At 39.6% G+C, this 12,836-nt stretch overlaps 1 protein-coding gene across 2 annotated transcripts in view; it reads right to left on the bottom strand.

Annotated features, from left to right (window-relative positions):
* ELP3 (elongator acetyltransferase complex subunit 3) overlaps positions 1 to 12,836 on the bottom strand; it is a 98,177-nt gene that overhangs the window by 50,271 nt on the left and 35,070 nt on the right. For both annotated transcript variants that reach the window (XM_054497366.2, XM_063669388.1), the window contains exons 8-10: positions 10,050 to 10,211; positions 7,309 to 7,435; positions 1,862 to 2,055 (exon numbers count right to left, since the gene is read on the bottom strand). In XM_054497366.2, coding sequence (XP_054353341.1) covers positions 1,862 to 2,055; positions 7,309 to 7,435; positions 10,050 to 10,211 — 483 coding nt within the window. The remainder of the gene's footprint in view (positions 1 to 1,861; positions 2,056 to 7,308; positions 7,436 to 10,049; positions 10,212 to 12,836) is intronic.

Below are 12,836 nucleotides of genomic sequence, written 5' to 3'. Positions count from 1 at the left end.
GTCTCGAACTCCTGACCTCAGGTAATCCGCCCACTTCGGCCTCCCAAAATGCTGGGATTGCAGGCGTGAGCCACCACGCCTGGCCTCTAGATTACTTATTGATATCTAATACACTGTAAGTACTACAACTAGTTGTTATACTGTATTGTTTAGGGAGTAATGACAAGAAAAAAAATCTGTACATGTTCAGTACAGATGCAACAACCACCCACTGTTTTTTCTGAATATTTTCCATCTGCAGTTGGTTGAATTTGTAGAATGCAGAATCCGAGGATATGAAGGGCCGACTGTGTTGTTATTCGTTACATTTACACTTATTTCTACATCTACCTATATGTTGGAAACCATGAGTTCACACCACTATCTCCTGTTCCAAAACACCACAGTGCTCACACTAATTTTCTCCTTTTTCAACTTTTGTAATTGACTTCTAAGATAACAAAAAAAACCTAGCACCCATTATCCTTAATATATCTGCTGATTAGATTAACTCCCTGTAAGTAACTGGTCTTTTCTTGCTGTCTCCTCTTCTGCATATACCCCCAACCCACCCCTAGAGGACGTACAGCTCTGACATCCTGTACCAGATCTGCCCTTGGTGGGAATGAATGCCCTTTTCGCCACATTCTGACTTCATCAGCCTGCACCACGCCTCTGCCTCCTGCATGTGAATGAGTGACCTTCTCACCCTGCTCTGGACCACTGTGGCTCCCTGCCTCCTGCATGTGGACACCTACACTGCTCTGCACCACCTAATGTCTTTTGGACTGAATTGCTTCAGAAGGGTTGAACAACAAGGGGAAGGGCCACGCAAGCAATTTCAACAGTTGATTTTTCTATTAAAATCTCCTTAGTATTCTTAGGTGTATTTTTAAAAATAGAGACCATATAGGCAATTTAGATCCTGCAGTTTGGCCAATGATTTTAAAACTGTGAGAAATCAGTATGCAGCAGAAGTATCATGTAAATGTCCTTTGACCTTCAAGCAAGTCCGTTACTTTATATCCTTGATAATTTTCCTTAAGTAGTTAATTCGGCTTGTTTTCAGTGTTCATTGCTTCACATGATCAGTCACATAGTTTCTGTGCTCAGTGGAGTCCTGCTCTAGCAGCTGATTGTAATGCATTTGCAGTCTCCTTCTGGCCTTGCATTTGTAATATTGGAACCTGGGTAGTTTTTGGCAGGGTGGTGGGAATGTGTGTGTGGGAATTCGCCTTGTTAGGATTGTAGGCATAAAGGTAACTTTATGGCTTCTAAAATTTTTCTGTGATGTTATGTTACATTTCCAGTATATATGTATGTATCTAAGTATAAATAGGTAAATAAGGTTCCTGATTGTAAATGAGATCTTATTTTCTCTTTTCTAGGAAGAAAGCAGTTCAGATTATTTTATTTTCTTCAAGCCATCAGAAATATGTCACCTTTCCTCCATATTTACATTAATATCTGTAAAGAGTGATGGTTGCTACTCTTTTTCTTTCAGAGGCTCTAGAACAGAGATTGCACACACGGCCACACTTCTTATGCTCATACCCATTACTGCATCTAGATGGAAGCAGACCTGGAAGAGGAAACACTGAACTAGACCAGAAGCTGCGCGGAAGCAAGCACCATGCCTATTGACCGTCATGGCTCCGTCTCCAGGCTCATGAATGAATGGGTAGATAAATAAATATGATATTGGCAAAGTGGCTTAGACATGCTATGATTTCCATCCCTCTCTATTTACAGATAGCATTCCAGTTATCTTATTTCCATTAAAAAAAATCCAAAACCCTCAATATGAAATCAGACTATTTCCATGAGAAACGGTAAACAGACCAGTCACCAACTATTTTAGGAATAAAAGATAACACACTACCTCTGCACTCGGTACACGCGAGTCCATGGAGGCACGAGGGCTAGGATCCGAGCCACCAATTCGACCAGGTCACTAGGAGAGTAACTCTTATATCTTCCTGATTTCCAAAGCTCATAAAGCCCGGTCCCACGAATCACCAGGGTAGGATAGAGTTTCAGACCATCGGGACGAAAAGCAGGGTTCTCAAAAAACTCCTGTGAATAGAGAACAGAAAATGACTTCTCCATTAGTTATGCAGAGATCACCAAGGGTGAAATCTTAACCCTTGACAGCTTCTCTGGCACACCCAGTAGGCCCTGGGGCAGCCTTTGCTTCTGACCAGGTAGGGCGTACAGACAGAACAGAAACTCCTTGTTTCTGTAGCCTCACTGGGGCAAAGCAAGTGTGTGCTGGACTGCATTAGGCCCTCACCATTCCAGCTTGTCTCCTGCACAATCTCATCTCATGTCACCCCTCACCATCTGGCCTTTCCACTCCTGCAAAGGCAATTTCCTTTGCCTGGAAAATTCATCAAGTTTTCTTTACCTAGCTAATCTTCAGGTCTCCGTTTGAATGCCACTTCAGAGAGGCCCCTCTGACCTTCAAATATTAGCTGTCCCACTTAAAAAAAAAAAAAAATCCCATTGAACCCAATATTACCTCTTTCTTATCATCACATGACAATCTATTCAATGTCTGCCTTCACCTCTAGAGTATATCTTCCTTTAATAATGGAATATACTTAATTGCTTAAGCATTTCAAAAGTTGTAACAGAGATCATCTAGCTTACAAAATTTAAAATGTTTACTATAGGGCCCTTTAGAGGAAAAGTTTGCTGATCCCTGGATATGACTACTCTGACCCTAAGCCAACTGGCACCATTCCTATCCTGGGCTACACGTTGTCCATTTGTTATCTGGACACTGAGCAATACATCTAACTCAACTACTTTTGGCACAGTCATTTCTTATACTACATCACCCCAGCTGGCTGCTTTCTTTCTTTATTTTGGGATGTAGCAATGAGACACCAGGCATTCTCCTTTCCATGACTTTGCACTGATAATTTGCTCTAATCTTGTTTTGCATAATATATTTTGGAGAAATGAAAGTGGACTCACAGTCCCCTCTCACTCCCACCTTGGTAGGAGTATCTACTCAGCTGGCAGGGCTCTATCTTGTAAACTGGAAAAATCCTTTTTATCTTTGCCACATTATTCTTCCAAAGCTCTTCATTGTTTAACTTGTTTACAAAGAAATATAACGATAGACTTTCCCATCTCTCATTGACATCTGTCACATTCTGTATTCTTTATGTACTATTTAATTTATGTACTATTTATGTACATCTGTCATGCTGTATTCTTTATGTACTATTTAATTTCAGAGATCTTCTTCTGTAATTGTGTGATTTTCCTATAACATTTATATTTTAAAGAATCATCAGGTCTTTAATAAATATTCTGCAGCCATCACACAAAGAGCACGTATGGAAGCCATTGTTCACCCAGTCTGAATCCATATTTGAACATGGGATTTAGAAAAGTATCTCTGGTGCTTGTATAATAAGTTTTGGAGACATATGGGCTGATACATTCCTTTGGAAAGAATGAAAATTGATTGGTTCTCAATTTTCGGTTATACTAGAGAATTTAAAAAAGTGTTTCTTTTCTTTCCCTCCAAAACCACACTAAAGTAACAGGGGCCAGGCGCAGTGGCTCACACCTGTAATCCCAGCACTTTGGGAGGCCAAGGTAGGCGGATCACCTGAGGTCAGGAGTTCAAGACCAGCCTGGCCAACATGGTGAAACCCCATCTCTACTAAAAATACAAAAATTAGCTGGACATGGTAGTGTACGCCTGTAATCCCAGCTATTGAGGAGGCTGAGGCACGAGAATCGCTTGAACCCAGGAGGTGGAGGTTGCAGTGAGCCAAGATCACGCCATTGCACTCCAGCCTGGGTGACAGAGCGAGACTCCATCTCAAGGAAAAAAAAAAAAAAGGAATAGGAAAGAATTTTTTAAAAAGTATAAACCCAGAAGAACAAAGAGAACAAGAAAGGAGGCAAGAATGAGACCCAAGATGGCAACAAATTCTTCAAAGACAGAAACTAGGAAGGCTTGTGAATGACTTTGCAAGTAAAGAAAATAGCAAAAGGAGACAGTAACGAAAGGCCTGCTCAATCACACTGCAGTCCCAGAAAGGCTCACGGATCAGAGGTACCAAGAACTGGGCAGGATGGAGGAGAGACGTGGAAATAAAAACAGGGGTACTGGATCAAGTGTGTACTGGAAAGCCTCTGCACTCTGAGATTCCAGGTACAAAGGAAGGTCTAGATGAAGACCAAGGCTGAAAACAGGGAAAAGCCGGCACGTAGACTGGTGGACTCTCCGCCCCACTCTCTGGATGTCAGCAACCAACTTCCTGAGATATACTCAGGCCACCCAGCCCAAAGCAGGAAGTTGGAGAGTTCATCTCTGGATGAATCAAATGGCTCTACGTAAGAGTTCACGATACTGACATTTAGGAATCCCCTAAAGAAAGGAGCGCTTATTGCTAAAAAGAACATTCTTCAGTGAAGCACGCCTGCAAGCTAGGCACACAGGCCTTGCCATCTGGTTTTTCAATCCCCTACTCTTAAAAGCATAAGAAATCGCTTTAGGCCAGGCGCAGTGGCTCACGCCTGTAATCCCAGCACTTTGGGAGGCCGAGGCGGGCGGATCACAAGGTCAGAAGTTCGAGACCAGCCTGGTCAACATGGTGAAACCCCGTCTCTACTAAAAATACAAAAAATTAGCCAGGTGTGGTGGCGGGCACCTGTAATCCCAGCTACTCAGGAGGCTGAGGCAGGAGAATTGCTTGAACCCGGGAGGCAGAGGTTGCAGTGAGCCAAGATCGTTCCATTGCACTCCAGCCCGAGTGACAGTGTGAGACTCTGTCTCAAGGGGGGTAAAAAAAAAAAAAAGGCATAAGAAACTGGCTGAAGATCATCATAAACTTGGGAGAAAGCCTAGAACATTAAAGGGCCAACCAAAACAAAAAGAAAACAAAAGGCATTTGGAGGAAACAGAGGCACTGCATACACAAAAATAAAATGTATAAAAAATATCTGTAATAAATTTCTTCAGAGAGATAAGAAAAGATAAATTACATCCACAATACAAGACCTTTTAAATTTTGCTTCTTTGAAGATTAATTACTTTGAGAACTTTTTGATAGGTTTATTGGCTATTTGACTATTCTCTTTCGTGAAATGCTTGTTCAAGTTTTTTGCCCATTTTCCTACTGAGCTGTTAGCCTCTTCTTATTAATTTCTAAAACTTATTTATTTTAAAACAATTTAATTTGTAGATAATTCTTCTCTAGAAAGAACTCATATTTTTCATTTTAGCTCTCTTCTGTTACTCTTTACTAGGACGCAGTTAGAAAAGAAATATGATCCACTCATATTCCCTGTGAGTTTCCCTGCAAAGATTACAAACAAGCAAATAAATCTGTTTACAAGAAGGGTTGTCCTTGCAATATTATTACTGAACTATTCCTTATGTTGAAGACACCAAGGAAAATACCTAGTGAGACTCAGCTATTTGCTATGGCTTCCTACAGTATGAAACATACTATATTTTTCAGGAGCACTTAAACTTTATGAGTTCTGGCTATCCTACTGGTCCCCCTAGGAGCTGTGCTAAAGAAAAGTGTGTTTCACACTTGGACACAGGGTGGGGAACATCATACCCCGGGGCCTGTCGTGGGGTGGGGGGCAGGCGGAGGGATAGCATTAGGAGAAATACCTAATGTAAATGACAAGTTGGTGGGTGCAGCCAACCAACATGGCACATGTATACCTATGTAACAAACCTGCACGTTGTGCACACGTACCCTAGAACTTAAAGTATAATAATAATAATAATAATAATAATAATAAAAAGTGTGTTTCAGGTGCCTTTTTGGCCTGGTGTCTGAGCACCTGGCTATTAGTTACTGAGGGGAGGATACTAGACTCACAGTCTATTACACAGCCATTGTGGGGGAATTACGAAGAGGGATATCTGTGAATTAATGTTATCTCATAAACAGGTCCTCAGGTGCAGTTCACCAGCTTAAAAAATAATAAAAGTAAACTTCTTGAGAGAAAAGAATTATTAACTTCACAAATAAGACATGGTAAACGGCATTTTTCTAAACAGAGCAAATTAAAAGTACTTTTATAGATGAAATAACTTAATAAATATTGTCATCATCTTAAAACACACTTGCCCTATCGGAGAATCTGAAGAAAAACAAAAGTCCTGACCAATCTCATTTCCCACAACAAAGTTAACATGGATCAAGAAACTGTGAGAGTTAAAATAACAACAATAAAACAACCCAGAGTTAAAATTCAAAGAACAGAAAGGCAGTTCTAAGTTTAGAAGCATTTGAAGAAAACAAAAAAAAAAAAAAAGAAAAAAAAGATCGACTTAATGGAAGCACAAGTAAAAGGTCAACAACAGGTTAAGGAAAATATTTAAAACAAATATAAAAACCAATGAGTCCCTAATCTCCTTACCTAAAAATTTCATATAAACTAATACTAAAAATATTCTTATCCCAATAGAGTAATGAGTCAGAGGATAAAAACACACAATTCCAAAAAGATGAAAGAAATGTAATTAGTAAATACAAACTTGAAAAATGTATTATTACAATTTAAAAATGCAAGTTAAAAGGGCACTTTTATTGATCAAACTAGCAAACAGTAAAATATATGTACATATGTGCATATGCATGTATAAGCATATATAGAAAATAAACAGGAAAGAATTATTTGGGAAGAAAAACTCTGCTGAAATGAGTATAAATTGTTATAACTCTCGGCAAAGCAACTTATTAATACAGTGAGATTCTTAAAATGTTTCTACCTTTACCTGATAATTCTACTCCATGGAATTTATCATAAACAGATAAACCTAAATACTAAAAAAAATTATACACATAAAGTCATTTACCTGCAGTGTTTTTAAAATAATATTAAAAAACCAGTATATCTTAAATTCTGAAAAACCTGCAAGGGGTTAAGCAAGGTATGACATATTAAATTAAAAAGGCATTTAAATATGTTAACATGTTAACAGAGACCAGGCTACAACATGGATAAATGCTTGTTATAATGTTAAGTGAAAAAGCTATTACAATAATTTCCTATGTCATATATATTTGTATGTCTGTGTTATATTTGCATAAACAACCTCACCCCCCAAAAAACCTAAGCACAGAAAAATCTTGGAAAGAATTCATTAAAATGTTAAGAGTTTTGTCTGATGGGGCTGTGGGTGATGTCTCTTACCCTACTGTGTTTCTAATATTCTATAATAAGGATGCATTTCTTTAACAATGGAAAACATCAACAGTAAACAAGCAACAAGAGCAGATGGGATAAGAAACACGCAGAGGCATTCTGAATGTGCCTGGCTGAAGTCACACTTACTGTGAACTGTTCAATGTCTCTTTCTAGTCCCACATTTGGCAGGTCAGGCATCATATGGGCCACCACTTTGAAACCGGAATCTTTGGCCAGGTGAAATGACTCACAGACTGCCTTCACAGTGTGGCCTCTAAGGAAAGAAAATCACTACCTGTGAAAATCACTACCTATTTGTGTAACATCTGTTACACAAATAAACGGGTGACAAAGTTAACACAAGGAACAAGGGGAAAACAATCTCTGAGATAGGTAACAGAAGTTCCATAACCAAAATCATATGGCTGGGGGAAAAGACATCTCAGAAAGTCATTTTTTACATCCCCACCTCTCAGGAGGCCTGGAAGTAATTAACTTTATTTCTGAGATATTTCTCAGAAATTCCCTTACACATCTACTTAAAGTCTTGAAAGTAAAGCATTGGGGTAGCAAAAGTTAATGTGTATTAAAATTATTTGGTTTAGCATCACCAGTCAAAATAAGCTTATGAACGTAAATACCTATATTAAAAATTAAAATGAGCTCAGAACCATGCAGAAGCAGCAAGCTGCTATGTTCTTTCCTTTAAAGATCTTGTGAAATTATTTGTAGACAGGAAGGAAGAGTGAAATGTATAATACAAAATAGATTTCACTGGTGGGTTTGGAGGATCCTTAAATAACAGTAGAAAGAGAGAATGACTTAGTGAGAAGGCAGAGTCATTTGGGGTCACGTGGATAAATCATCTTAACTTGGCATTCTAGAGCCACATCCAGCAGAAAACAAGTCCTAATAATGGTTTTGGGCAACTAAACTGAAGCCTTGTGGTGATCCTTCTGCCACCAAGGTGTTCCCATTCACGGCAGAAGGATCCTAGAAACCACAGACTCCATCTCACTCTCTCAGAATGCTCCCAACCATTTCCATGGCTTCAATTTCTAATGTCTTTTTGCTGATGACTTCCCAATTCCTAGGACAAGGCCAGGCCTCTCTCCTGAATTCCAAACCCAAATAACCAATACTTTAAAGCAGCACTATTTAAAATGACAGCCACTAGGCACATGTGGTTATTAAAATTTATATTTAGAAGAATTAAAATGGAAAACTCAGTAGCAGGCACAGAACATTTTGATCACTGCTGAATTGTCTATTGCCTAGCCCTGCTCTAAAGCAAACCTTCACTTGGCTATTCTACAGGTATCTGAAACTTAGTGTAGCCAAATGAAACCTATGTTCTCTCCAAGTCTCCTTGACTTCCCATTCTCTCTTATCCTCACTTCCAATCAGTCACCAATCACCACCATTCACTTCTTTCCAGGACATCAGTATTTCCTGCTTAATTTCTGTAACAGCCTCATACTCGATCTCTCTTTCAACCTGCTCTTCTCTGACCTGCCCCTTATACTGTAAGCGATCTTTCTAAGCTGCAGATATGCTCCATCACATTGTAGCTTTATGCCTGCTGGTGGCTTGCTCCATTAGATTAACGTCCAGCCTCCCTGGGCTGACTCCTCAGGCCCCTAATAATCAGCCTCTCTGCCTGCTTTTCAGCCTCACCTCTTATCACTCTCCTATTTCACATTCTAATCAATCTAAACCACTCCAAATTCCTCAAATGTGCTATGCACTCCCATCTCCAGGAGTTCATATTTTCTTTCTGCCTCAATCTTCCTCTTCTGCACCTGACCAGCTCACACTCTTCCGTGAAGTCCCAACTCAGATGTCGTATTCTTCAGAAAGCTTCCCCTTCCCCTCCATCTGCACAGCTGTCTCTCTAGCACAGCCCTTGAAGGCTACAGCACTTCATAGTTTCCCTGGTTGAAGCCTCTTCCCACATAAGAGCATCCTATTCGGTTACTCTTTCTTAATTAAACATGATATCCATGAGATTCTTCCCCATGCTAAAAAATATTCAACAGATCTCTACTCCTTAAGGGAAAATTCCATCCTCCTCTGCCTGGCATTCCTCTTGGTTGTTTCTAAGATGCTGATCAGTGCTTGTCTCCCTAGTTCCCCTTCGCTTCCTTCTCCTGGCACAACACCAATCACATCTACCCAAATCCTACAGAATAAAGGGGGCTTTAACATCCAACTCAACACATCCTTCCTCCAAAGCCCACCGTTAAAATTCTCGGTCAATCATCTCAGCTGCCTAATAAACTCTCAATTGTCTTCCCTACTCCACTAATTTAGCAATTAACTGTGAAGTTCCTTATACAGTTAACCTTTCACGGGTATTTTCTTTTCTACTAAAAGATATACTTCTAGAGGGAACATAATAAAGCTCTAACAACTCTTACTTCCTTCTTTCCTTGCACTCCCAAATTTCTCAAAGTTTACAACCATGGCATCACCAAACTTTTTGCTAGTTGGTATCTGCTCCACAAAAATGAATCTCTTAAACATTACCCTGATGTCCATTTTATTCAAACTCTTTTCTTTGTTCTTGGCCTTCTCTCCTGCTTTAAACTACTAACCCGAGTCCTCGTCCCTGCTTTCTATATGGACAAGGCTGCTTAGGACAAGAAGAGGGAGAGAGATGAGCGTGTTTACAGGCTATTGGAAAAGACCCACTAGAGAAAGACTGAAAATGAGGGAAAGAGGGGATGGAATTAAGAGCACAGACAGAAGAAAGAACTTTGAAAAGGAGGAATACCCATACTTCTTTCCCTAAGAGTGGTCAGAAGGAAGAAAGGCTGGGTATGAATGTAGAGAAAATTGGTGAAGTTGGAGGAAGACTTGTGCAAGATCACCTGCCACCATCTTACCTGTTGGTGTCTCTAGCCACATCTTCATAAACACTCTGCACCCCAATCTCCAGCCTTGTGCAGCCATAGGTCAACATGTCACTTAAATGCCGCTTCATGCAGTAATCTGGTCTGGTTTCAATAGTAATTCCAATACACTTTGTGAGGCTTCTCTCAGAATACCTGTAGAGCAAATCTAAAATAATTAACCTGTTGCAGGTTTTAAGGTACTCCGTCTCAAAAAACTGCCTTCTCTCTGTCCTTCTAGTATGAGATAGTGGTAAAGAGTGTAGGCTCTGGAGCCAGGCTGCCAGAGTTCAAATCCTGGCTCTGCTACTTCCTAACTATGCACATGAGGATGCTATTAACCTCTGTGCTTCGGTTCCTTTAACTGCAAAATGAGGATAATATACTATCTACACCTCATAGGACTGATGTGACTGAGCTAGCATAGTAATGTTATTATCATCATTATCATTATTATTCTCCTGCAGTAAGCTGCAACCATAATCTCCTTGAAAGCAGTGATTTCAACTGTGAAAACCTATTTTTCAATTCCTAGCAACCATTTTTCACATAAGTGAAAACCATCTGCATTATTTATTTCCCACTCTATATTTTTGAGTCATTTTAAATGAAAGAAAAAAAAGGAGACAGGGCATATGTAATGATTATAGGAATATTTTAGATGAAATGTCTTCTATATACACAAAAGCCTTTTCACCTAGTCTATTAATCTTAGCAATGATTTACGAAATTACCAATCATTTTTGTCTTTTACTAAAATCACGTATCAGAGTAGCGAGCACCACTTTAGATTCATGCTGTCTGAGTTAGTGGCCTTAATGCTGGCCAAAGAGGCAGAGAAGTAAGTCTCTTGCTAGCAGGGCTAGTGAAGTGAGGGGACAGGAGCTCACATTTACAGAGGCTGTTGTGGGCCAAGCTCTGTGCCACACACTCTAGTACTGAATCCTCCCACCAGCTCTATGAAGCGTGTCCTATTACCTCCATTTCACAAGTGATGAAACTGAAGCTGAAAGGGAGTAAACAGCATGTTCAAGGGCACAGAGCTAATAAAATCGGAGTCAGGATCTGAAGTTGGGTCCACCTGACTTCAAAGTCCTTGCTCTGTATTCCAGTTACCACACTGCTTAGACAACTCAGCGTGGACCCACCCCAGACTTCTCTGCTTTTCAACATCTCTCAATTTTTTTTTTTTTTTTTTTGATTCAGAGTTTCACTGTGTTGCCCAGGCTGTAGTACAGTGGCGCGATCTTGGCTCACTGCAACCTCCACCTCCTGGGTTCAAGCATTTCTCGTGCTTCAGCCTCCCGAGTAGCTAGGATTACAGGTGCGTGCCACCACACCCAGCTAATTTTTTTGTATTTTTAGAAGAGACGGGGTTTCACTATGTTGGCCAGGCTGGTCTCAAACTCCTGATCTCAAATGATCCATCTGCCTCGGCCCCCCAAAGTGCTGGGATTACAGGCATGAGCCACTGTGCCCGGCCAACATCTCTCAATTCTTAGAACCCAATCCTTCTTCTTAGTGCACCCTTCTACAATGTTCTCAATTTTGGGGGGAGGATGAGAGAAGCCTTTAAAAAAAATTTCCCATTTATTTTCTTTCTTTCTCAAGAAGTTCATTGCTTATTGAAAAGTAAAAATCATAAAATTTCTGTAATTTTTGTAGCTAATTCCGTGAGGTTCACTCTTTCATTCTTAATTGTCAATAAAAACGGACTTATTTATTGCCAACAATAATTAAGAAAGCTAAGAATCACCAATCTAGAGAACAAATTCTCAAGTCTTTCATTCTGGACATTTGAACTCTTTTGCATTGTTTATTTCTGTATTCCACGAGGTTTTAGGTAGGATTACCAGAGGCAACAGGACTAAAGGTAAACAAATAGTTCAAAGTCACTAAAAGATGAACTATGAGACAGAAAAAGGGCTCAGATCTTATCAAATCTTGCCTAAGACAGGATTCAAACTAATTTGGCTTCTCTGAAACAATAGAATCATCAGGTCCTGTGCCTCTTAAACAGGTGGGTACTAAGGCACGCAGTAACAGGATGCCAAAGGAGAGACGTAACACACCTTCCTCCAGCATCAATTATTGGGTTTGAGGGAAAACATTTTTCAAATAAAAATAAATATTCATATATTATGGAGAAGGCACACCATACAAAGGTTGAAAAAAAAAACCCAAAAAACCCCAGAAAGCAAAAAGCTCTAAATGACTACGTTTTTAAAAGTAAATGAGAATATCCTAGAATGAGGCATTCCAATTGGTATTTTTAAAAAACCTGCAGTATTTCTTAAAAGTGATACCATTAAGTTAGCAAGCGTGGTGGCATAATAGTAGCTTACATCACTGGGAAAAACTAGAGGGGAGGCAATTGCACAAATGGGAATTTGTGTAGAGGAAAGAAAAAATTTATTAGCTAGTCTTCCTATTGCACAGAGTGTCAAAGGCCCCACCAAGGACATATAGAGGACGCTGCTGCACAAGGTGTCTTTATAAGTCATCAGAATATAGTACAGGCCACAGAAGGAAACCTTATTCTCAAATAATAATTTAACTCCATTTCAAAAATGTCTTTCCTCAGGCGGGAAATGTCATTACCTTTTGCACCAACACAAATGGAGGAAGAAAAAAACAACCCAAGTTTTGAAAAGTCAATATTTTATATTTATAAAAAGGCTTTCACTATATTTCCTCTTTCCAGAATTGTATTTTCATCTGAAATTTGTATCAAATTTGAATGACAAAACAATGAATTTTTCCCATAGGCTTACTGTATTC

Source organism: Pongo pygmaeus, chromosome 7, assembly GCF_028885625.2.
Source record: "Pongo pygmaeus isolate AG05252 chromosome 7, NHGRI_mPonPyg2-v2.0_pri, whole genome shotgun sequence".
Classification (NCBI taxonomy): domain Eukaryota; kingdom Metazoa; phylum Chordata; class Mammalia; order Primates; family Hominidae; genus Pongo; species Pongo pygmaeus.
Note: the sequence above shows the minus strand (reverse complement) of the source record. Positions and strands in the feature narration are given on the sequence as shown.